Consider the following 26,872-nt stretch of genomic DNA (forward strand, 5'->3'; position numbering starts at 1 on the left):
TTAAATTGTAGAAAATGTTTATTAAATTTGATTTTTTTTTTATCCTTATGTCACATATTTACATTTCAAATGCCTAAAACATTTACAAACATGGAACCAAAAACGTATTTATGCAAATGCAAACCATGATATCCAGAAATGTCCAATGATTTAAAAAAAAAAGCATTAAAAATGTAACCCATGACACTCTTGGCATGAAAATGCGACAGCTTGTGTTTTTTAAAACAGACAGTGTTATCATTACGACTCCCGTTACAAATGAAAATCAAAACAGTACGATTCAGTGGCTTTTTCACATTGAACTTACTCTGAATGCTACAATGGCAAAATGCTACATAGTTCATGAAAACAGCTTGAAATCATATAACAGTTATGGCCTTTTTCAGTGAAGTAGGGAACAGATCCTGTCAGTGTGCTACACATCTTACTTTCACTCCAAACGTTAGCTTATCGTACTTGCAAAGAAAGAAAGAAATATTTGGCTGTGTGATCTAAATACTGTTTACTTATTGATTCATGTATCATTTCTTAGAAAACGTTGGTACGAGCTCATGATGATAACAGTACATGATTCTGAATGGAAGACATACAAATGCTCAAATAAAATAAGGCCACATTTAGCTTTGAACGGAATCAAGATCAAACAAAGTCACTTTTAATGTTGCAGTCTCCTCGCTGTATGCACTTTGCTGTAACAAGTTTCTAGGCAGCTGTGAATGGATGCACTAATTTATTGATGTTTATATAAACTGAATGAACATTACAACTATACAAAGCGTCAAATATCAGCTGTGGGCTTTTTTTTTTTTTGTTTACTGCAGACTTTACTACAAACTCAAAACGCGAAATCCTGTCCAATGTTCACGAGAGCCCCTAAAATTCAAGAAGCTAAAAATGGGACATGCTGCAGGTCTCATTCTCTCGGTTAAATTTGCCCTTTAAGCACTAGAAAATTATATAATTTTCTTATCATTCTATACAGCAACATAATACTGCCAACTTGATCCAAGAGCGAAGAAATTAATAATTATGGTTAAATACAAAATATCTTTTAAAATATTTAAAATATACTTTTATTTTATACATTATGCAGACTGGTTAACAAGTTCAATGATAACAAAAATAAGTATTCAGTGAAATGCATTTTTTTTTTTTTAAATCACATGGATGGCACTATGACAGGGAAAAAGCGAACACACACATGCACGCACGCACACACTCTTTCACACGTTTGCACGCAAACTTTAAACACTTTTCTGTGAGTGGCATTCGGATAGATGACACTTTAACACAATCCCGCTTCCCAGATTTTCTACAGCCAATGAGCTTTAGTGTTGGACAATATTGCTCAAGCTTTCATGCATTATGATGTCTCTCCATTCCATAGCATATGGTATCTTAGAAGTTAAATTTTTCCTATATTGTTCCATACATATCACACATTACCATAGAATATCTTTCACCTAAACTAATCCAAACCTTTACATATCTAGAGCTGTCCTCTACTTTGCAACCATCTACGTTTAACCATTAAAATTATCTGTACACATTTAGCTTGTTCATCGAAACACTCGTGAGCATTTATTGCTTCCCGAAGTTACCTGGGGGTTTAGGGTATAGACACGCAACATTACAGTAGCTAACGTGTGTCTTTGTGTTCGCATTTGGACCCTGTTTTTTTAAAAGTCTACGTCGCCTGAAAATAGCTCCCTCATTTAAAGTCGCACCTGCGTGAAACCTGGGTCACACAACATCATTTAAGGTATTTGATATATCAGACAAACATTCAAAACATGATGCACATTTCGACACTTGAGATATCAAACATTTTGGTGGTGTTTCAAAGTAACTCCTTAGGCTTATCGTTACTGGTGTGTGTTTCAAAAAGGCCACTCGATAGCTAAAAATTCTCTTTGAATCCAATCACGATAAAAATATGTTAACAAGGTGCTTTTAAAGTTGATACATCAAATACTGAAACGCTCATCCAACCCAGGTCTCCTTTTGACCTGCAGTACATCACTGGTTTTAATCGTTACTGTATACAAAGCTCTCCACACTCAGGGACATACGTTACAGTGTGCTGAAAAGTTCTGGTAATAGGGCACTATGGGTTCGAACCAAGAGCGATACGGTTTCTTTGATCGATTCGTCGGTAAATGAAAACAGTTCAGAGCCATTGAGCCTCTTCCACCACCTCGTGTGGAACTCCTGATTTGGAGCAGAAGAGCTCAGGTGACACATAAACATGAAAGAAAGAAAAATGAAGTGAGTAAATAGAACAGTTCTCGTAAAACTGCCATACTGGTTTTGGTAAAGTCAAAAAACAATATATACCAAAATTTAAAAAGCGTTTACAAAACATTCATGTCTGCTCAGACAGAACCACATTGGACAGAAGGGTGACCACACCCCTTGAAATCACTCCACAAACGGACCACATGTTCCAACAAACGACAAGAGAGTTCCAGGATGTCAACAGAGGAAGGGTTGGCGGGACTGGGGGTGATGGGGAGTAGAGGCTGCTCCCATGGACTGGTTTCATGATGGACTGGTGAATTTGCAAAGAACAACATGGGAAGAGTTATTAAACTGGGATGGGATGGGATGAACAAGAAATAAAAGGGAGAATCTCACAAAGAAATGCTGGGTTCATATTTCATCCCAAAATAAATGCATAAAGAAAAATGAAGGCTATATTTTCAGGACCATCAGATAATATGTATTTTAATATTTCACATATAATTGTATAAAATATATATTTTCAGCATATTTCCACTGAATATATTAAGAATGTTGAGATTACATCTGGCTACTGAGAGAAAATAGTCTTCATTTTCCTTATAATTCCTTAAATCTAAAATATTATTTTTTTAATATGAATTTGGGGTGGAAAAGCCGAAAAAAGAAGAAGAAAGATTATGAATTTGGGATGAATATGAAAAAAATAGGTTACACTTTATTTTAAGGTGTTGTAGTTGTACTAGGTTCAGTAATGAGCAATGTTAATTAACTACTGTTCTTACGGTTATAGTTAGGGTTTGGTTTAAGGTTAGTTACTTATATATAATTTACTGTTATTACTTTAGTAAGTACATGTAGTAACATGTAACTATGTCACCTTAGTTTAAAGTGTTACCAAAATATACAATTACACTGTACAGATACCTGGTTAGGACATGGTATTATGGTGTGGTTTGTTTAAAGTCGGGAATTAAAGCAATGCGGTTCATCAAGAGGGCAAGGATTCACACATATGCTAGTTAGGGATGATACCAGTGAGTTGGGGGATGTTGTTCAATAAATAAAGAGTGGTTAAGGTATGAAAGACAATGAAAAGCAATTGTGGTCATAGTAATTAAGAAGTGTAGCACAAGACCTTGAATACAGAGACAAGACGTTGTTGATACTGGTGGGATGATATTGTAAGTGTGATGAAGAATTAAACAAATAGCTATATTGCAAGTTATTAACAAACATTGGTGCGCAGAGATAACACTGTCTAGACAACGAAGAAATGAATGAGATGTACACAAGGTTAGTGAGTAGAAAAAAAACAGATAGGTGGAGCATGCTAAGATGCGAGGAAGGAAATGGTTTGAAGAAAGATAAAGTTGTGAAGATGATGGGTTGTTTGGAACGGCTATAAGAGATTGTAGCTGGTAATAAAATTTACTGATCGTTCTGTCATAATTTTTGAACAGTCAATATGGTGGATTGCAGTTGTTGTTGTTTTTTGGTCACACAACAACATTTTCATTGTTGATGAGTAACAAACCAGACAATGTCCAATAAACCAATATTTTAACGGAAATTGCAGGGAAAGAAGAATGATGAGGATGGCGAGAAATGGGCCATGATCAGATCCATAACAAATGAAGGATGTGGGGTATACTTGGGAACCTCCTTCTGGCAGTGGAACAGCAACACTTAGAAAGCCAGCAAAGCTGGAACTGAGTGGGCGTGGAGTGGAGTTGATACACAATGCTCTTGTCGGAGTAGAAGGCCATTTCAGATGTCTCAGTGTGGTGTTTAAATGTGTTCTGAATGCATGTGAGTGTCTGTATACATGACGATGACTTTGAGTGTTTGTATGTCAGTGTGTGTGTGTGTATGTTTATGCACAGACATGTATTAGAGAGAGATGCATCGCTTAGTGTCTAATGTTTTGTGTGCGTGTGTGTGTGTGTCAATGTCTGAGGATGTTTCAATAGCATATGAGGATGAAGGCATTTAGCAGACAGCCAGGTCACAGTGCTGGAGGCTGGCCCTTAGTTGGATGACCTCTGACCTCTAGGGTTCAGCTACGACCTCTCTACCTGGCTGGGCTCCTGTGACTCTGAAAATCCCAAAAGAGCGAAATGCATAACGTAAATAACAATATGTTGGATTCAATTCACTGCAAAAATAAAAATAATAAACATGATTAAATTCTGAATCAAGTTTGGCAGGTAACTGAAATTTAGGAGTAGACCTCCCTCCAGTGGCCATTAAACATAAACACAACCACGACTTGCAAAGGTTAGATTCTTTTGTTAAGAAAAAATTAATTATAAAGTTCAGCAAACCCTTATAATTGTATTTTCTCAACCAATTTTTAAAATTATATTAGTCTTAGTCGATTTTTGTGTGTAATTTTAGTCAATATTAGCATATTGCATATTAAACGGCACATTTCATTTTGATGCTAAGGTAAAGTGTAGGACATTCTAAAACACTTTACTGTACAAATGTAACCATCAGATTCTACTATAAAATTTTGTCCACAGTCTGGTAAACACAAATGCTTCTGTAATAGTTTCTTACCTTTTAGGGTTGCCTGGTCGTCTTTTGTTTCTCTAGGTTCACTGGTGACTGCAGGGAGGGTGCGGCCTTCTTTATCCTCTAAGTTTGTGATATTTGAAGAATCATGTGGACCAGGAAGGGAACATTCTTCCTCCTTTCCACAATCTCCCCACCTTCCCACCCCCTGTAGTCCATCCCAAGAGTCTGAGCTACGGAGGCTAAGGCGTCTCATTCGTGAGACAGTGTCCACCTCCCTCATGCGGGCAAGTCTTTCCTCTGAGCCATGCCCCGGCGGGGCTGTAAAAAGAGCCTCTATTCTTTGGGAAAGTCCACGGCTCCGTCTATCTACACTTGAAACCTGACCTCCATCTGGACCTTGACTATGGTCCTTATCAATGCCTTCGCCAGCCGCAACTTGTGTATGCTCAATTTTGTCAGTGCTAGAGACTAGATTGCTATGATCTTCATCAAGACCCTGTTCATCCTTAAGCATTTTTTGTTTTGTGTCCGAATCTGCCTCTTTGTCACCAGTCTCTTGGGTATTTTTATCTAACTCCCAGTCTGAATCATCTGTGCCTGGCCCATCAATCCCACACCCACGCCAACCCCCCAGACCCAGTTTTTCACCACCTCCTTCCTGTCTATCATTGTCTAAACCCCACCTCTCCCCACCAATACCCCATCTTTCTGCATCAAGAGACCGTCTCTCTCTGGACCAGAATCCACCTTGGCCCAAACTTTCTCCTTCCCACCCAGCTCTCTCCCAATCTAACCCTAGAGACAATCTACGGTTAGGGTAAGGTAGCACAGAAAGGGGTAGGTGATCTGGTGGAAATTCTGGACGTAGCTCTGAATCCAAATTTAAATGAGTCCACATTGCAGCCTTATTTGCCCTCAAGATCACATTTGGTTCTTTATTTGCCTCTGAGACTGTATCACTCTTTTGCTCTGTTCCTTCACTAACAGGGTCTTTTAGCTCGCATTTCTCTTGCTCTGTTTCTGTCTTTTCCCTAGAAATGTCCTCTTCTGTCACATTCTCTGCCACTTTAGGTTGTTGGCTTTCAGGTGTCTCTGTTTGCTCTGTTTCTGTCTCTTTTACTTCTGAATGTTTCTGCACAGTATTGGCAGGATTGTCTATTATTTCAGTGGCTAAAATGTTGTTTGTTTCATTCTCAACTGATTCACTGCCAGGAACGTCTTTATCACCTTTAACCTGGTTTGACTCATCAAAGTCTACTGCTGAACCCTCTCCTGTAATTAGAGTAGCAATATGCTTTTCAGCTAATGAAAGCTGCATCTGCCAGTCAGCAGGAACCTCTGGGTTAGCCTCTAAACCTGCTTTGTCACCAACTGGCTTTCCGGTTGCAAGGCTACAGAGCACACCCCTGTTATTAAGGAACCTATTAGTGTGGCTTGCTACCCTCCTAAAGCCTGAGCTTCTTTCCTCCCTGAATAATGAGACTGGCTCCTGTCTCACTTCTAATGCTGAAGAACAACATGGCTGCTCGGAATCTACGGGAGGCCTACTAGGTATGGGCACATGCTGTGGGGTTTCAATGCTCATGGCACTTCCTGGTTTGGATTTGACAGAAGCTCGGCTAACGGCCCCAGATTCTCGGGCCATTTGGAGAGTTTGACAGATGTGCTCATAGTCTGGGGGGCTGGTTAGAGTGGAGGCATCTTGCATGGGCTGTCTGTCAGCCCATGGGACTTCGGCTGCCATGGAAGAGGTGGAGGAGGTTTGTGCAGTCAAATCGTCATCTCTTTGGGTCTCTTTGGGGGCTGGGATCTCCAGCTTCACTGATCTGCAGGCTTTGCGTTGGGTTATCTGGGACATGACTGTTTTGTAATCTCTGAAACCTGGTTCTGGTGGGGGAGGAGCAGGGCAAATCTCCTCTCTTAGCTGTTTGCTGAAGCTCACACTCTTCCCAGTTGATGGTCGGGAAAAGGCACTTTTCACCTCCCTGTATTCTGGGTCGCTTCCAGGCACCAAGCTTGGCCGAAGAGTGGTTGCAGGAATTCCAATTGGATCTGAAGATAGCCTTGATTTGATGCGGTCAGGGATTTGCATGGAGGAACGGTTTGGAAGGTTATTGCTGGCAGTGCTGAGCTCCAGGATATCTTTGTAGGCCTCATTAAGATCCTCAATGCACTGGTCTACACTGGGGCGTTTACTTGCTTGGTCTTGGGCTTCTTTATTGATGGTCTCAAGCTCCTCAATGGCATCCCATGGTCGTCGGCACACTGGCTTCAGCAAGAACTGGCCAAAGGCCTCTGGGTTTGGCCCTGAAGCTGACTTTGCCTCTTCAGTCAGATCTGATGGTGGGGACTGAGCCGGGGGCTGGGTTGGTGGTGGGGGTGGAGGTTGAGATGGAGGTTGGGTAGGAGGTGGGGGTGGAGGGTGTGGCGGTGGATGTAATGGGGGTCTGTGAGAACCTGTGCTCTTAGAGAAGGTACCTGTCCGTGAAAAAGCACTGTTGCTGGATGGTTTTAGGCTTTTCTGGCCTTTCATGGGATACCCGTAAGGGGTGCTGGGTTCAGGACCTCCTGAAGTCGTTGGAGCTGCTGGAGTCGGTGGAACTGATGGCACTGATGGAACTGATGGAGCCGTCAAAGCCCCAAGAGCCCCTGGGGTAGCCCCTGGAGCCACTGATGTAGTCTCTGCAGTAGCTGTTACCTCTGGGGCAGCAGGAGCATCTTGTGCTTCTGTATTGGCGGGACCTGGATTTGCATTGCTCTTTGTGGGCTCAGGGCTCGTTTGGGTCTCCTGGTCACGATACTGGTCCCCTGGCCAAGCCCCAGAATACCTTCGAAGCTCATCATGTGGATTTGGCTTAATGATTCTAGAGCGTGAGTTCCTTCTGCGATGAGCTCTCCTTGTGGCTATGCTACTAGAGCCACTGCCAAGTGTGAGTGCTTGTAGCTCCAAGTCAGTGGAGGTGGTGGATGTGCTTTTGAGGCTTTGGTTTGGCAGGGAGCTGAGGGTGTTGCTGTTTTCACTGGAGGAGCTGGGTGGAGGAGGAGGAGGAATTGGAGGAGAGTCTGGTTCTTTCTCTTCATTGTTGTTTTGATCTCGAGATTTTGCACTGGACTGCGAAAGTGGCACAGACACGAGGCAGAATATAGTCTCACTGAGTTTCTTTTTCACACTCTTTTTCTCTGGTTCCTGGACTGGCTCTGTCTTTACAGTTGACACACTCTCTGAGGAACCTTTATCCAGAGCCTTACCCGACTTGTCAGTGGTTTTCTCAGCTTTTGTCTGGTCTGTACTGCTATCTCCTTTTGCCTGCTTGTCAGCCTTAATCAACTTGTCAGTGAATTTCTCAGATTTACATTGTTTTTCTAATATTTTATCTGCTTTAAGTTGTTTTTCTAAAATTCTATCGATCTTCAAGTGCTTCTCTAAGAGTCTTTCAGCTTTACTTTGCTTGTCTGAAATTCTATCTGCTTTTATGGGCTTTTCAGGGATTTTCTCTGCCTTACCTTCAAGCTTAATTTGTTTGTCTGTATATCTGTCGGCCTTGACTTGATCTGGGGTCCTGTCTACCTGTATCTGATCAGTTAATCTTTCCACCTTTATTTGTTTGTCTGTAAACCTGTCTGGCTTCACTTGATCTGTAGGCTTATCCAATTTGATTAGGTCTGTAACTCGATCTGTTTTCGCTTGCTCTGTTACTTTGACTTGATCTGTTCTCATCTGTTCAGCACCTCTCTCCACTTTGACGGGCTCTGTTACTCTCTCAGCCTTGACTTGGTCAGTGACTCTGTCAGCTCTAATCTGCTGGTCTGTACTTCTGTCTGTTTTAATGATTGGTTGCAGGGGTCTGGGCTGAAACGCTATGGGGTACTTGGCACAGGTCTGGTCAGATGCTACAGTTTCATTGCCCTTGTTCATCCCCTTATGCCAGCGGTTTGTATTCTCCTGTTCAGTGAGAACCGGTTTGTTAGTGTCCGTGCTAAGACTCGGTCCCTGTGAAGGGAGAAAGGCACTATCATGTGTGGATTGTCCTAAAGTTGCAGCGCAGGGAAGCTCTTTGTTGACGTGTCGGATCTTGTCCGCGTCTGTGAGCGAGTTTCCACAGGGCCCCCCTGAGACATGCCTGATGCGCGGGTCATCAAACGGGACATACTGCACGAGTCCTGGACGGCTAGGTATGACAGGCCCTGGATGCACAGGCCTTCTCGGAACTACTGCCATGCTCCTGTCTTCACGCCGTTCTGACCATGACAATCCTGAAGTCCTTGAAAACCACTGGCCCATCTCTGCACTCACAGGCTCGCGTTTCCAGCGGACAAGAGCAGAGTCTGCTCTGTAGTTCTGTCCACTCCTGGGTGGCAGGAATCTCCTGTAAGAGGGGGGTGGGATGTAACCAGGGGGCTCCATGCCAGTCAGTTCATGGTAAAACAGATCTGCCCTATATGCTTCTGGTCTCAGGAGCTCTGCACTTTGGGAGTAACAAATGGACCGGTCTCGTAGCAGTTCTGAGCTCTGAGAGTAACAAAGGGATCTGTCCCTTAACAGGTCGGCACTATGCGAGTGGCTGAAAAAACGATCGCGTAATAGTTCTGCACTCTGAGAATGGCTGACAAATCTGTCTCTTAATGGTTCAGCACTTTGAGAGTGGCTCACCAAGCGGTCTCGAATTGGCTCTGCGCTCTGTGAGAAGCAAATGGACCGATCTCTTAGAGGCTCTGCACTTTGAGAATAACATCCAGACCGGTCTCTGAATGGTTCAAAACTCTGAGTGAAGCACACTGCACGGTCTCTTGGTTTGGACACAGGTTCAGAGGACAACGTTTCCCAGCTCCCCCTGTTTTGCTGGTGAGTCTCATAAGACGGGGGCTTGACGGGGCGGCTGAACCGTGGCTTTGGTACAACTGCAGAAGGAGCATGACTTTGTGTCTGACCACTCCACCTCTCCCCTGCTTGCCATTCACTATGGTATCGACCATATGGAGCAGAGCTGTTGCTTCTTTGTGTAGGGGGCTGATTTGGGGCACCAGTTTGAGGCAGATCTCCATAGTGAGGATCCTCAGGGGAAAGGACTCGAGGGAGTGATTGGGACTTAGCTCGCACTGTGGCAGACACACTGCCCTCTGCTGGTCGCAGGCGATGTTGCTGCTCCTGAGACCAATGTTCAGCCTCCCCATCTGACAGCTGCCGGCCCAAGCCTACTGCAGGGCGCCATTCCTCTGTGCCCAGACTCTGGCATTTTCTCTCTCCAGTCACACGTAGAGTCTCTGGGCCTGAGTCTATTGGTTCCCGTATCCATGGGGCTTCCTCCCAGCGTGCCAGTGGTCTCTCAGCTCTCAACTCCTCAACAGCTAGCACTGGACCTCGCCATAATCCTCCAGACACTCTGAGCTCCCTGGGGTCAGCATAGTCCAATAGAGCACTGAAGTCCTGTCCCCTCCTTCTCCAGAATGAAATATCTCGCTCATCTGCATGTTCAGAGTACGTCAGACTGGGAGCATCATAAAACCTTGCAACAGAGACAAAAATATATCGTTAATTAAAGAAGAACTGTTGTTGTTACATTTTCAAACAATTAATTCAAAAACTCAAGTTCAAGTTCAAGAGTTTTATTTGTCACATACACAGTTATACAGAATACAACCGGCAGTGAAATGTAAACAGGTCCGCTCCATGGACAGCAAATAACAATTAACAAAAAAAGCACAATAAATTATAAAATAGGGATAGGATAAAATAGGAATAGGATAAGGTGCTATATATATATATATATATACATATGTATAATTATGAATAAATCAAGTAAAAGAAATAAGAGATCTGGAATAAAATAAGTGAGATAAAGTAAACTGGAGACTATAAAAATAAATCTGTGGATAACAGAAGTGCAGGAGTGTAATGTGCAAACAGCATTATAATGAGTAGTTACATGAACACAAGAATAAAGTGCAGTGCAATATCAGTATGTGAGTTTGTTAATACTGAGTGAAGTGAAGTCACGTGTTGTTAAGTGACAGCGTTCAGGAGTCTGATGGCCTGTGGGAAGAAACTCCTCCTGAGTCTCTCAGTTTTGGCCATCAGGCTACGGAAGCGCTTACCAGAAGGCAGCCGGGTGAAGTGGGGGTTGGCCGGGTGATTAATGTCCTTGATGATTTTTGTAGCTCTGCCTCTGCATCGTTTGATGTAGATGTCCTGCAGAGACGGGAGAGCTGACCCTGAGATGCGCTCGGACAAGCGCACCACTCTTTGCAGGGCTTTGCAGTCGTGACTGGTGCTGTTACCATACCACGCTGTGATGCACTGAGTTAGTAAACTTTCTATCGCCCCTGAATAGAAAGTTTTCAGGATAGCTGGTGAGACCCGGAATTTCCTCAGCTGGCGCAGGTGGTACAGTCTTTGCCTGGCCTTTTTCACCTGAGACTGGATATGTGCAGTCCAGGTCAGGTCCTCGGAGATGTTGACACCCAGGTATTTGAAGCTGCTCACTCTCTCTACTGGTGTCCCGCTGATCATGAGAGGGGAATATGACCGTTGCTGTCTCTTCCTGAAGTCCACAATCAGTTCTTTGGTCTTGTTCACATTCAGAAGGAGACAGTTGTTTTGGCACCATGATGTCAGTTGCTCCACCTCGTCCAAGTATGCGGTCTCATTGTTGTTGGAAATGAGGCCCAGGACAACAGTATCATCCGCAAACTTGATGACAGAGGTGGAGCTGTGTGTGGACAAACAGTCATGCGTGTAGAGAGAGTAGAGCAGGGGACTGAGGACACAGCCCTGTGGAGCTCCCACACTCACGGTGATGGAGGTGGAGGTGAACTGTCCTACTCTCACCACCTGAGGTCTGCCAGTGAGGAAATCTTCAATCCAGTGACAGAGAGAAGAGTTCAGTCCGAGATCCAGGAGTTTGTTAGTTAGCTTAATGGGAACTATGGTGTTAAAGGCTGAACTATAGTCAATAAATAGCAGTCTTACATAGTTCCCATTCTTGCTGTCGATGTGTGTGAGGGAGGAGTGGAGGACGTGAGAGATGGCATCTTCAGTCGAAGAAACTTTGCCATTAATTACTTTTGCTACAACAGCTGCTTTTAATAATGAAAAAGCCTCACTTTTGTGGCATTTTTCCATATTTAAATACAACGGTGCTATTCTAGGTATCAGAAATGTTTTTGTTTTTTTTACTGTTACAAACAGGATAGGTCGCAGAACTGAACAAAATTATATTCATATAGTCAAGAAAACCAGAATTTAACATGGGTTAATTTATGCCAGATATATCAAAGTTGACACTGGGCTTAGAATAGGCAAATTAGGTAGTAATTTGTAGTAATACTCTAGTAATAGGTAATTTGTAATTTTCCAGATACTTTTATATTGGCAAAAATAGCCGATACTACAATTAATACAAGGCTGATTTTACATATTAGAAGCAATCCTTCATAAAATTATAAACAATTAAACAATTTGCTAATTTGTATTTGTTGCATCAAAAAATTATCAGTATGGCTGTCAACAACATTGAAAGCATACTAGTAACAAAATAATAATATAGACAAAATATGTTTAAATAGTTGACATGCTCTGCACTGTGATAAGTTATATTCCAGCTAAAACTATTTTAAACTAGGCTTAAACTGTTTTACCAATTCTACCCAAAAAAAAGCATACAGTGTGTAACCGCAAATGTAATTTGGCCTAATGTGTGGAGATAGAATATCCAACCACACCCTAACCCATACCCACAACTCTATCCTTCCACCCCAGTGGACCTCCAGAAAGGAGTGGCTGGACGTCATTTGACTCTGCAGTAATTACTGACAAATCTTGCACTGAATCCACCAGTCTGGTTACTGAATTACTTTCATTCCCATAAAATAAAAAATAAATAAAAAACTTTCAATCATGTACACTTCTAAATGCACCAAGCACTTGGGACAGATTCAATATACATATATAAACATTGAAAAACATATAGCCTTTTTTTCTTTTCTACAGACGTTTTCAAGCAAACATCATCAAGCCAAGCTGACACCTTTTTAATTTCCTGTTGACTTTTATTCAACATCAAGAATAAGACCTAAGATGGTTTTCTGAGGGATTCCTATTTTTTCTGGGGGATGGCATTTTATAGTGGCATGTGATTTATGCAATGATTTCTGAGAGTTAAATCAAATACATATTGACTATTTGACCTATTTCTATAACAATTACAAGTTTTGTTTTTTTTTGTTTTTTTTGTTTGTTTTTTTGTGTCTGTGATAAAGCAAATAAACTACAAATACAGTTGCTTAAAGAAAAAAACTGGTATCTGAATCAAACCATTTGCTTATTAAAAAAAGCAGAATAGGCCATTACAAATCATGATCGGTGCATCCCTAATGTTTTTCACCTTAAAAAAAGCTATCCTTCAGTCAAATGTAGAGATAGACACTGGCAAAAAACTGTAAGAAAAACCCTATAAAAATTTCAGCAGACTAGTCAAAGGAAGTACTAAAGAACAAAGTATTTAATTTAGTCTGTTTAGTATAATGACAAATTAAACACTTTTGCTGACGAAAAGGATTTGTGTTTTGCATAACTCAGATGTGCCTTCACTGTCACTTTATGCACACACAAAATGCACCTCTGGGCAAGCTATAGCTGTGAATACATTCACATGGCGATTCCTTTCAGATTACATCAATGTTGCCAGTCGGGATTTTTGTGATAAATCACAGTGGAATGGATTAGGCAACATCATGAAATATGAATAATATCTATTTTAGTTTATTTTCTATTTTATCTATTTTAGTTTCTATTAGGACAGTCTTCAACAGCAGCACGCACGTGGCATGAAATCCACACATATTTTGGAACATGTCAATTAGCAGTGTGATGAACGTAAACCTACAGGATTATTAGGAACACCTAATACTGTGTTTGAGCCCCTTTCACCTTCAGAACTGCCTTAATTCTACGTGGCATTGATTCAACAAGGTGCTGAAAGCATTCTTTAGAAATGTTGGCCCATATTGATAGGATAGCATCTTGCAGTTGATGGAGATTTATGGGATGCACATCCAGGGCACGAAGCTCCCGTTCCACCACATCCCAAAGATGCTCTATTGGGTTGAGATCTGGAGCCTCTTTTATAAATGTCACGTACGCACAAAAGAATGCGTACACCACTCTCTACCCAATAATTGTTTTTTTATAAAAAGCAAACTTGACGGGAAAATGTGCGGTCCTTCACGCAAGCTCTGACCCAGGCGTACGCGCAAAAACGTGTGAAATGAGAAATGGCGACACCGTCGGCAGATGGAAGAAACACGTGAAAGTGTGTGAAACTAGAGCGTTGTGTAAAAAAAAAAGGTAATATTGTCTCTCATAAATAACATGAAGACTTTACAAAGCAAGTCTTAAGTAACAGCCGACACGGACACCCATTTGATCGATCTGCAATGTAAAAGAAACAAAATCTAATGAAAATTACAACAGAAATGCAAATTAACACATATTTGCAAAAAGAAAAGTGAAATATGTGCTGCGATAATATTGGCATGCTTTGCAATTCATCCTCATAAATCATGTGGTAAACAGAACAAAATTAATGTACAAAACTGATATTCGTCAATGTGTCTGTCTGGCGGTGCAGATATAGATTATAGATGACACAGATATATATATATATATATATATATATATATATATATATATATATATATATATATATACACGTTTCACTGACTATTTATGGGCAATGACATGAAGCCACAAAAGCTGCACTACATTTAGAATTGATTGTGATTTATTAAGGGAAGCCTTAATAAAGGCTTATTGATTCATGATTTGGATCGCGTGTCAAACTGCTGAACTCACGTGACATTGGCGATCCGAATCATGAATCAATGCACTGATTCATGACCGTTTGAATCTTTATTTGAGGATTGAAAACAAACGCGGAAGAGAAGACAATGCTGAATAAAGTCGTAGTTTTTGTTATTTTTGCACCAAAATGTATTTTTGATGCTTTAAGAGATTCTAACTAACTAACTGATGTCACATATGGACTACTTTGATGATGTTTTCATTCCCTTTTTGGACATGGACAGTATAGTGTGCATATACTTAGATACGCTCTCGGACTAAATATAAAATATCTTAAACTGTGTTCCGAAGATGAACGGAGGTCTTACGGGTCTGGAATGACATTAGGGTGAGGAGTTAATGACATCAATTTCATTTTTGGGTGAACTAACCCTTTAAAGCAACTTTGACTGACGTATCTTTAAATACGTTTTGTCTCAAGATGCACACACCAGTAATAATATAAGAAACTTAAATGCCCTAATTGAACTAAGGCCTAATCGTGGTTTAATCTAAGCCCTCTCTATGAAACCAGGCCTACTGTATATGTTTTATACACTGCAAAACCAGCCTATATTTGACTGAAATTCTAGAATCGTTAGCAAGCTGACCTAGATAGCACTGTGAATGTGTAAATTGTCAATTAATGAGACACTAATGCTGTGTTCCAGGCAGGTTTTTCAAACAACGACTCACGACTTTGTAGCATTCCAGACAAAGTTATGCCAAACTGGAAAAGGAATTGCAGTAACTAGATGTACCGTACGGGGCTTATTCTCACTTAAAATCATTTCTATCACCAAATGTGCTTACTCCTTGCTTATTTGAGAGAAATGGAAGAGAAAAAATGGCGCATAAGGCAAGAGAAGCTGTTATACCTTTTATTTTACATACGACTTTCATAAACAACGCACCCGTAGGGGCTGCCACTGCTGTTTTGCGGCTTATGTGACGTCAAAACGTGTAACTGGAAGCACATGGATCTAGTACGAGTTGACGGGTAGGAAGTCACGAGTTTGACGGCCGTTCCAGTGCAGTTTCACGGGTAGAAGGTTGGAAAAATCTACGGGTTGCCTGGAATGCAGCATACCAAATCATTCTGCCTTTAATATGATTTCCCCAATAAATAGGCAAGAATAAACCTGGTGCCCTTCATGATTCCTGTTCTCTCTGGCAGCAAAGCACAAACGATGAGAAAAAATTTGAATTTGTGAAAACGGTGGTTGTGTCAGAAATCGTCCCCAATACCCTTAGATTTATTTGAGGGGACAGCCATTTGTATTGGTGTCTGAAACCAGTGGTGGGAATTATCAAGTGCACTTATTCAATCTCACAATGCACCGCAATAATGAGTGTACAACCGGTGTTAGAGAATACCCACAATCCAATGTGAGGGTCGAATGAATTCCCCTGTCTGACCAGGACAGGGCGCCCACAGCTGAATCATCCATCCATACATTTTCCAAACCTCTGGTCCAGTGTAGGTACAGCATATAAATCATACAGGTATAAATTCCTTTTTACTTGATAACTAAATTGTTTAATTAAGGTTTATACATGAAAGTTTCCATGACAGAGTTCAAGATAAATTTTATCATTACTAATGGAGCTGCAAGTTTCAAATGATTATTAAAGTTTGTGCTTCGCAAGCACAAACTATGCAAAAGTGACAGCCTTTCCGGCACGCTCTGTGTCCGAATTCACTCACTCCTCGTTTTCATTCACTCACTCAAGTGGACTATATTAGTGGTCTAATGTAGGGAATATTGAATAAGGGTATAGGGTGCGATTTAAAAAAAAAAAATGTGTTTAGTCTATAAGGCACCTAGTGTTTATTTACAAAGTAACATTGCCAACTGCTGGCCTGGCATGCATAATACAGCATTTTTTATTGTTTTCACGGATCCGTGTGAACGGAGATCGTTTTGACACTGAAAAACTTTACTGTTCCATTGTCATCTCAAGTCATCCTAGGTTTATATGACTTTCTTCTTTCGGACGAATACAATCAGAGTTATAATAAAAAAGTCCTGGCTAATCCAAGCTTTATAATGGCAGAGATTGTTGCTCAATAAAGGCCTTCTGAGCAACGGGCCTGTTGCTTAATAACGGCCCTCTGAAGCAAATTGTTGCGGTTGTGTAAGAAAAATATCCATATTTAAAACTTTTTAAATTAAAGTTCCAGCCAATTGCCTTCCATGGAAAAGTGTTGAAAGTGCCTTCCCGGAGTTCAAGATGGGTACGCGACGTCTGACAAGCGTAGCTGGCAGCGTATGCCTTTGAACTGCAGAGGCACTTTCAACACTTTCCCCATAAACTGAATACGGAAGGCGATCGGCTGAAACTTTACTTTATAAAGTTTTAAATACGGATATTTTTATTACACAAATGCAACAATTCACTTCTAAAGGCATTTATTAACCTCCCGGAGCCGTCTGCAGCATGTTATTTGACGGACAGATGCATTTTTATGGACTTTAAAAACAGAGCAACAATCCCTGCCATCTGAAAGAAGAATGTCATATACACCTAGGATGACTTAAAGGTAAATCATAAGGCTAATTAACATTTTTGCGTGAACTATCCCTTTAAGAATGATAATTGGGTTGTTGATGTGACATGGTATTTTCAAGCATGATAAAAATGAATATAATTAGTATTGTTCACGATTCCATCTTTCAAACTTTAGTTAGTGTGAAATGTTGCTGTTAGAGCATAAATAATACCTGTAAAATTATAAAGCTCAAAGTTCAATGCCAAGCGAGATATTTTATTTAACAGAAGTTCCCTTTCAAAGCCTACAGCGAACGGCCGGTTTGGACTACAGCGGGAAGTGCAGGGATGTAATGACGTCACTAGAACCGTTTGTTGACTAACGCTCCGCCCACAAGAACATGCAAAATAGGGGGCGTGGTCTTGTTGCTCTCCCACGTGGAGAAGAGCGCGCATTCAGCGCTTACATCTCCCCGTTATGGTAAGAGGCGGGACCTTTCCGGGCAGTGCGCTAAGCTGCTGTCCAATCACAACACGGGAAGCGCTGGCCCAATCAGAACTCGTTACGTGTTTCTGAAGGAGGGACTTCATAGAACAAGGAAATCATCAGGCCGTTTTTAGGACAGGAAAAAGCGCTGTACAGATAAGTAAATTGTGTGAAAAATACTGTGTTTTTTTACACGCAAAACATGAACTCATGTTATATTGCACACTATAAACATAATCAAAGCTTCGAAAACACGCGAAGAACGGGACCTTTAAATATTTCTCCGTCTGTTGTTATAAAAACAGCTTTGTCTTCAGAATTTGTTACATTTTTGAGTCAAATCTTAAAATTGTCCTATGGAGTGACTGTCTCAAGCATGGTTTAATAAATTACAATTTTTATAAATTAAAAAGAAAAGAATACAAATGTTAATAAACACTTTAGGCATAATTTTACAAGTGTCTATTTTAGTAAATGACAATCAAACATTTTGTCAATTCGGGCAATTCCATGGACAAGTTTAATTAGTTGAAGGACCCCATTCAAGGTCATGTTACTGTGAAGCCCCTGACATGTGCACATGGTAAGATTTAGTCTCAGAATTGTTCAAATATTTAATTTTTTTTTTGGAACCACTATAAAAGTGTGATTTCTGTTGTCCCCTATATTCTCAATTCTTTCTCTGTCACACCATAGGACGCATTTCAGTAAAAATGTTCAAAACCAGTTTAAGAATTTACAAAGTCAGTGAACCCTTATCTCAAACATCAGAATTCACACTATATAACAATATGCATTTTTACTGCATATTTGTCAACCACCCAATTATAATGATCATTTAATCAGCTGGGAAAAAAGTGATTCAAACGATGACCGTGACATTTCAGTTCTCGTTGTGATCTGGACTTCCCTGTTCTCAAAGAATTAGAAAGTGTATTAAAAGGTTTTTGGTGAGAACACCCCTAAAACATATGCCACCAATATTTGAAACATATTGTTTCATGACACTTTAATATAGACCTAAGTTATGACAGTGCACACTTACCCACTGTCTGTAGCTAGAGAGTCACCCAAAGGTTGCAGGTCACCAAGGAAAGCAACAGGAACCTCCAACCTCCGTTGAATCCTTTCATGGCCCTCATTGATGTTGTTGTTGTTCTCCGGATAAGCCTTCACCGGTGCTGGTCTGTACACCGTACCTGCTTCCGCTCCCCCCTCAGTTGTCCCGAAACCATTCAGAGTACCACCGCCGCCACCTCCAGCAGGCCGGTTCTCTACGTTGTCACGGCGACATTCGTTGTTTCGATTGTCATAAGGCGCAGAGGAAGAGGAGGAGGCAGGGCCGCTCCTGGGCAGTTTGTATCCATGAGAGATCAGCAGGTCCTCCACACTGTACATGATGTGTGTGTGTGTATGAACAGAGCTGGAAAGGGAGCCCAAAGGCGTGTGTAAGTGTGTGTGTATGTGTGTGTGTGTGTGTGTGTGTGTGTGGCCTATGGGCAGTGCTGGTGCAGCAGGCGGGGACACAGCTGCTCAGCAGAGGCCATCACTGGAGAATAAGAGAGACAGAGAGAGAGAGATGGAGAGAGAACATTACACTCTAAAACAATAACCATCTGCTCTGCAGAGACCTCACCATCTTCTTGGTTGAGCATATGAAACTTTAAAGCTATATACAGTATTTATTCTTTAGATCTGATGCGGCCACACCCTGCCAGCTTATATAACCAATGCACAAAATGCTTAAGAGGTGCATCTTTAAGTCAATCTGATAGTCTGCTTCCATTTACAAGCATAATCTGGGGATGCATGGGTAATATTTTTCAACACGATACTCAATGTATCAGAGAAACCACAACTTTGATCAAAGAGTCATTGTTGCCAAGCAGATTTAAAATGTTTAATGCAAGAAATAAAATACATTAAATATCCAGTTCAAAATGACCAGGGTGTGTTTGTGTGAACAAAAGGAAGAACATATTTAAAAAAAAATATTTACTGTATATACACTTCAGAATACAGTCATAATTAGCCATTTACAGTACTTACATATTTTTTTACTTAACAATTTTTTTTAAAAAAATGGAAAAATGGCATTTTTAACCGTTAAAACAGATTCACAAAAATTCTATGTATATATCTAACTCTAAAGCCATTTTCATGTTCATCCAAAAATGAAAATCATGTCATTAATTACTCAGCCCCATGTCGTCTGAAACCCTTGAGACATTTAATCATCTTCAGACCGCAAATGAAGATCTTTTTGATTACATTTGAGAGCTTTCTGTCTCTCCATTGACAGTTATGCAACTACCACTTTCAAGGCCCAGAAACAACACAATGTAACAAAATATTCATCTCCAACGTGCATTCACAAGAGCACCACGACGCATGCATGTTGTGTTGATGATAGAGCACACTGTTGTGTGAATTAATATTTTGTAAATAAAGTGGTAAATGATGTGGAGTTTTTTAGGTTAAACCACTGTAGTCAGTTGGATTGCTTTAATGGTCTCTCGACTACCTTTCTGGGCCATGAAAGTGGTAGTTGCATATTCTGTCAATGGAGGGGCGGAAATCTCTCAGATTGCATTAAAAAGAGCTTAATTTGTGTTCAGAAGATGACCGAAAGTCTTAAGGATTTAAAACGACATGAGGGTGAGAAATTAATGACTTAAAATGAAATCTTTTTTTTTTTTTTTTTGCACTAACCGATGTGACTAACACATAACATATGAGACCATGGACCACAAAACCGTGCATAAGGGTCTTTTTTTTCCTGAAAGCTGATAAATAAGCTTTTCATAGATATATGGTTTGGTAGGATAGGACAATATTACAAATGAGATACAACTTGAAAATCTGGAATCTGCAAAAAAAATTAACTGTCCAAATTAACTCTTTAGCAATGCATAGTACTAATAATACATTTTTACAAATATTTAAGGTAGAACATTTTCAAAACATAAGCATGGCACATGATCTTTACTTAAAGGTGCACTATGCAGCTTTCCGTCCACTGGAGGGCGCCTATTCAAAACAAATCGTAGTTTGATGACGCAAAGTGTGAGCGCAGCATCTTGGGTCTTCTCATCACAGCCGGTGGAAAATAGGACTCAGGCAGAAATCACGTTCATGCATGTGGTTATTAACGTTACTGTAGTCTAAAGCAGAGCAGGACCGAGTGTTATGGACCTGAGCACAGCTGCTGGAGCGATTGTTAAACAAATACCCGCCTCGCGAATACCGGGACTTTTATTATGACGGGACGAGACACAGTCGCCGGGCGCCTGCACTGATCCAGTGTTGCCAACTTGGCGATTTTGTCGCTATATTTAGCGGCTTTTCAGACCCCTCTAGCGACTTATTTTCAAAAAAGCAACTAGCGACAAATCTAGTGACTTTTTGGACAAACTTCAGCTACTTTAGTTTACAAATGTCGCCAGTACTGTCCTGCGAGCGCGAGGTCATTTTTCCCCTCTGCCGTCACACACACCTCTCTCTGCGTCTGCCCTGTTCAGTGAATGGCTGAGGGGAGCTGCACGCGCCTACAGACAGCAGCTGACAGACGTGAATGAGCGAGCTACACATGAGCACACAAGGTTGCCATCGATTTCTCACTTAATGTTATCTGCTTATTTTGTTTTATATTTGAATAAATTAGTTATGATGAGTTCCATCTCTTGTGCTTATCACTTATATTACTCTCTCATCACAGAGCTTTAGTTCATCCAGTTTCTCAATTCAGATTTTACACATATATATTTTTTTGTAATTCACTATATCATATATTGTATGACAAAAAGGTATAGGAAATGAAACATTTATTGGACAGTCGGCTGTATTATATTATTGTAAAATATAGTAAATGAGCACGGATTAGGAGAGAAAAAACGTCAGGCAGACTGAACGCAAGGACGGTGTGATGACGTCACTAATATGCTAATTAGCACATGACGTCATCTAGCGACATTTAGCGATTTTTTGGGCAGGCTTTAGCTACTTTCCTTGGAAAATAGTTGGCAACACTGCACTGATCCCCTCTTCCGGTTATGATTTTGAGGTAATGTAGCTCTGTTTATCATATTAGATACATTTAAGTGTGTTTAAAACGATGTTATGACGTTACTCCGTGCGTTCACTTGTTCACACTGCTAAGAGTAAAGCGCTCCTGCCAAATAAAAGCCGAAACCGAGGGTAGCGCCGATATGACGCGATTGACAGACGACTCCCTCAAATGCAATGCTGAAACGTCCCTGTCCTTAGTTAAAATAGCAATTTTCTCACAATTTACAAATAGTTGGAAACTTCTGGGATATTGTAGGTACTCAAATGAACAAAATATATAACACCGGCCTAGTGGTTTTTGGATATTTTACTGCAAAAATACTACATAGTGCACCTTTAATATTCTAATGATTTTTGACATAAAAGAAAAATAGATCATTTTGACCAATGTTTGTTGGCTATTACCACAAATATACCCATTCGACATATGGCTGTTTTCGTGTTCCATGGTCACATATGCAACTGCAAAAGAAATGTTTTAAAAAAAGGTATCCTGAAATAAATAATTTAGTGTGGAACCTGATTTGATTTATTACACTTAGATAGACTTTAGTTTAATGTGACATGGTTTCCTTACAGCCTACTTACTCAAATAAGCACTGAGTAATATTAATGACCTATATGTACTTACTATAGAGTTACGGTAAGATTTAAGGTTCGGTTTAAAGTAAGTAACTTGTAATTATGCATAATTAACTGTCATTATTATTATAGTAAGTACATGTGCAACTATACGTCACCTTAAAATAAAGTGTTACCCTTGATTTTATTTTGTAAACCAATTAAAAATTATAATAAGTCGTTTTGATTTTAAACAGTTTTGTCACAAGATAAAACATGAGTACCTAAGTTGAAATGGATAATGTTCATCTACTAACATAGACAGGTAAAAATCACAGCTCACACACTCATAAATTAGCATATACTGTTTGCTGAATTTATACCTGAATAGTTCAATAAATAATCATATGAAAGCACTCTTATATGCATAGTTAAAAGAGCAACACTGCATGTTTCCATGGTGATTTAAAACTCCTGAACCACACCTCGGTGCTAAACGTATCCTAGCAGTAACCTTTGGTCCGCACTGTGACCTTAACTTGACCTTGAACTATGCTTAGAGAAAACCAGAGACAATGACCTTGACTCATGCTTGTAGGAGCTCTGTGTGTTTGCGCGCGTGTGTGTGTGTGTGTGTGTGTGTGTGTGTGTGTGTGTGTGTGTGTGTGTGTGTGTGTGTGTGTCCCTGCCTAAACACTATCTTGTTTTCTTGAGTAACACTCACACCGATTTGATGAGTGGCATTCGGTCAGGTTGAATTCACAGTGAGCCGTGCAATACTGCCAGCTACGCTTGAGGCTTTGGCTAGATCCTTCTCTAACTAGGCAGGAGCCTGCTTACTGTCTCTGCACTTTCTTCCGTTGTCAACACTCACACACACACACACACACACCTGACCTCTGGGTGACCTCTGTGGAAAACATGTCCATGCGTTTTGCACTTACAGTGAATTAGATGCATGATATAACCAGTAACCTGTGCACACTTTATCCTGTCTAATGATACCACAAAACTGCACGCATAAAATATCCATACTCTTTTCACTTCGTTTCTGTCGGTCGTCTGAAAACCTTGTTGTGGGCAGGTTATCGCATTGCAGAATCATTAAAAGCACTGATGCTTTAATAACCCATGTAAATTTGTCAGATAATATGGGGTTGATATTAGAGTGAGGTTGATAGTGCATTTCCCCTGCCAGCTGGAACTGTGATTGGTGTGCTACGGGAGTGACATCATCACTGTGAGCAGCCAATCACGTTCCACTGAGTCTGAATCAGCTGTAACCTACAGCACAATTCTGAGTAAAAATAAATAAAGAGTGGAAAAACCAAACAATCCTGCTTGATACCCAGCTCTTGCTCTTGCTCTTGCTCTTACACTGCCTGTGACACAGTTAAACTAGCCACCTCCCTCCAGTACTGCATTCTGAACAATACCAATAGATATGAAGGCACCATCGCAGCATGATCGCATCCCACCGCAAAGTAGTGTTCCCTATTCATTCGTAAGGATCAGGGAAGAGAGACAGCAATAGTCAAAGTGTGATTTGACCATGACAGCTGCTGTCAATGATAGCACATCGGTGTTGCTGGGTAGAAAAAGGGGTGTTGCTGCCTCATGTTGATTGAATATGAGAGTGTCACAGCATCACCACTGGAATGGAGGTTCATAATTACAACCATTGACTGTATCCCAGAGGGGGACTTCACAAAACACTGATCTGACATCATTTATCTAATCTCGTCGTTTTCAACTCGTCCGTGTCACCCTTCCATATCAGTTTGATCGCTTGTCACAGGTATGTGCGGTACGCAAAAAAACATGGTCACATTTTTTTGCCTTACAATTGATCCTTTATTTAAAATCAATCATTAAAAAACTTGAAAGTTGAACGATAATGACACCGTATGCTTTTATGTCTTTTTTTTCTGCATTACATAACGAAGATGGGCTATATTTTACATGCCTATCATCATGGCAACAGCAGCCTAGACTTGTGCAAGTTAACACACGCACACAAACTTACACACACCTGTCTTTAATATCTCAAGCGTTTTTCTTTGTCAGCAAATTGAGATTTTTTTGCTCAAATGTCAGGACATTCAGACGGTTTGTGCCAAAAATGAAAATTCTGTCATATTTTACTCATCCTCACTCTGTTTCTATCCTGTAGACTTCTTTTCTTACGTTAAACGCTAAGGGAGAAGTTCAGTCACCATTCACTTTCATTATATGGCAAAAAGATGCAATGAAAGTGAATGGTGACTTAGGCTGCCGTTCTGCCTAACATCTGCTTTTGTGATCCACGTTAGAAAGAATATCCTACGGATTTGAAAGAGAGTAAATGACGACGGAATATTCAAAATAGGAATTTGATTTGTTCATGTGGTTGATCTCACATGCAGTTTCTCTACAGACACAAACTGAAAGGCCTCATATATGACATCAAATATTTTTCATACATGTTAATTTCTAATTATATATGCTCTCATTTATATATCTCCCAACTACTTTGAGGAAAAACATCAAAGTTAAAACATAAACCATAATGGACTTTTAAATTAAAGTTCAGGAGGAGCAAATTCATTTAATCCTGTCAAACAACTGCGATGACAACTCCTCCAACATCCCATCTCCTCCACTTCTGTTTCTACTCGCTTCTACTATAGCGTTCATTAATTAAGAAGTCCAGCGGGTCTATTTAGAGCTGAATCTTGAGCGCTTCACCACGGACAACAAGCCTAATATGTTTACCTTCGTCTCACTCAAGGATTACACAAACACCTGAACATGAGAAGATCTCAAAGCCGTAAAAGAGCAACCTCTGAGCAATAAAATCTTCCTGTGCTCACACACACACACACACACACACACACACACACACACACACACACACACACACACACACACACACACACACACACACACACACACACACACATAAAAGCAGTGGTCGAATACACTGTCTCTAAGGAGCAGGCCCCGCTCAATGCTCTATAGTGTCGGGCACACAGGTAGCTTCCGTCAGCACATGAGCAGGTGATAAAATCACTCCTTCATCACTTTTTACAGAATACAGCTTTTAATAGGGCGCCGGACAGAGACGATTCAGTCATTATCTTAAGTGTACCGTAATTAATTAAGAACTTCGCACAGAGAGAGAGAGAGAGAGAGAGAGAGAGAGAGAGAGAGAGAGAGAGAGAGAGAGAGAGAGAGAGAGAGAGAGAGAGAGAGAGAGAGAGAGAGAGAGAGAGAGAGAGAGAGAGAGAGAGAGGTGGGGTGCATGGGCAAAGCAGAGTAACACCCAAACGCACCAGCCATTCCCTACCCTATGGGAGAGGTTGTTAATATTAGAGCAAGAAGCCCAACTCAAATGCAATTTCCACCTCTCACTTATTTCATTTAGCTGAACATCTCCACTGCGCCACAAACACACGCAGCTCAGCTCCTGATGAGCATCAACGCGGCGCACAAGCGCGTAATATGACCTACAGCATCAGCACCAGCAGCAGCAGCAGCATCAGCATCAGCAGCGCAAACGTGCTATGCTGGCAAAGCCATACTGCAGTGTGTGCCACAGTATACATCAAACAGGCCGCTCAAGAATGGGTTTAAAAGTCAAAACGCCCCAAAAAAAAAAAAAAAAAAAAAAAACACCGCACGCATACGGAGCGCAGCGCAGCGCCGCAGGTACAGAAATCACATTGCACAGACTGAGTGGGGAAAACACACTGTCATAATCCCATTTCAAATTTTACATATCCTCCCATATCAACATAAACACATAAACGGCCTAGACTCGCACCGGCGCACGCAAGGTGCGGGATGCGTTTTTTAGCTTTCCGCACCATTTGCAGATGCGTCTTTTGCTTGAGTGTGTGTTTATCTTTTGCATTAGGTGGAAAACAGACACGCGCTCGCGCGCCCGCGTTATACTGCTCCTTAATGGAAAAAAATGCATGCATGCACGGGTCGGCTGCGGATGTATGTATTCGGTCGTTAAAAGGCGCGACGCGCTCGGATGTCATTTTAAATGTATATGTCTTACCTGGTGCTCGTTTGGCGCGGCCGTCGCAGTTCGCCTGCGCCCAGCGTCAGAGGCTGCAGGACGCTTCAGCTGAGCATGCCTATATCAGCGGGCTCTCCTCCTCTCTACGCGGAAGGAGAAAAAACGGCGTTGGCGATAATGGTTTCTCCCGAAGTGTGCGCGAAGTTTATTTTCCTTCCTTCGCCCTTGTTGACGTCAGACGCGCGTGAAATTGCTGCTTGATTTGACATTTAGTGGAGCTCGGTGCGCCAGCACTAATGCGGAGCCTTCCATGCTGGTGGCGAGTGTGTTCTGATGTGAGCAGGGTTCAGTTCATGCTAGGTGTGCACACACTCTCGAAAATAAAGGTTCCAGCCTTTGAGGGGAACCTTTAAGTTCCACTTAACAACTTTTCACCCTCTAGCTCGTTCAAACAACATCTACTGGTGCTTTAAAAACACAATATGAGGATCCGAGAAACATTTCACATTACATTGGGAACTTTACTTACTGAAACAACAAGGCACAAAAACAAACAGAGAGTAGAACACCAATGAAAAATAACCTTTAAAAAAACAATGCAGTCATATGAAGAACCTGTACACTGTAAAAAAGAATATATTGTTGGTTTAAC

The 26,872-nt window shown here is 41.0% G+C and overlaps 1 protein-coding gene across 1 annotated transcript; it reads right to left on the bottom strand.

Moving 5' to 3' along the window:
• On the bottom strand, positions 1–26,549 carry LOC137089199 (uncharacterized). The gene is made up of 4 exons (XM_067452719.1): positions 26,260–26,549; positions 18,628–19,131; positions 4,807–10,268; positions 1–4,339 (listed from the first exon to the last, which is right to left on the bottom strand). Exons 2-4 carry the CDS (start codon positions 18,978–18,980, stop codon positions 4,305–4,307), a joined length of 5,850 nt encoding a protein of 1,949 aa, XP_067308820.1. The 5' UTR covers positions 18,981–19,131; positions 26,260–26,549; the 3' UTR covers positions 1–4,304.
• Positions 26,550–26,872: the final 323 nt, after the last annotated feature.

This window comes from Pseudorasbora parva, chromosome 9 (assembly GCF_024679245.1).
Source record: "Pseudorasbora parva isolate DD20220531a chromosome 9, ASM2467924v1, whole genome shotgun sequence".
Taxonomy (NCBI): domain Eukaryota; kingdom Metazoa; phylum Chordata; class Actinopteri; order Cypriniformes; family Gobionidae; genus Pseudorasbora; species Pseudorasbora parva.

What these genes read in the sequence shown, in the direction of transcription:
- LOC137089199 (XM_067452719.1), bottom strand. Translation starts at nt 18,980, where the DNA reads ATGTACAGTGTGGAGGACCTGCTGATCTCTCATGGATACAAACTGCCC. An exon ending in TCTCTAGCTACAGACAGTGG is followed by an intron (nt 10,269 to 18,627) that starts GTAAGTGTGCAC and finishes CTCTGTTGCAAG; the next exon opens with GTTTTATGATGCTCCCAGTC. An exon ending in CGACCAGGCAACCCTAAAAG is followed by an intron (nt 4,340 to 4,806) that starts GTAAGAAACTAT and finishes TGGGATTTTCAG; the next exon opens with AGTCACAGGAGCCCAGCCAG.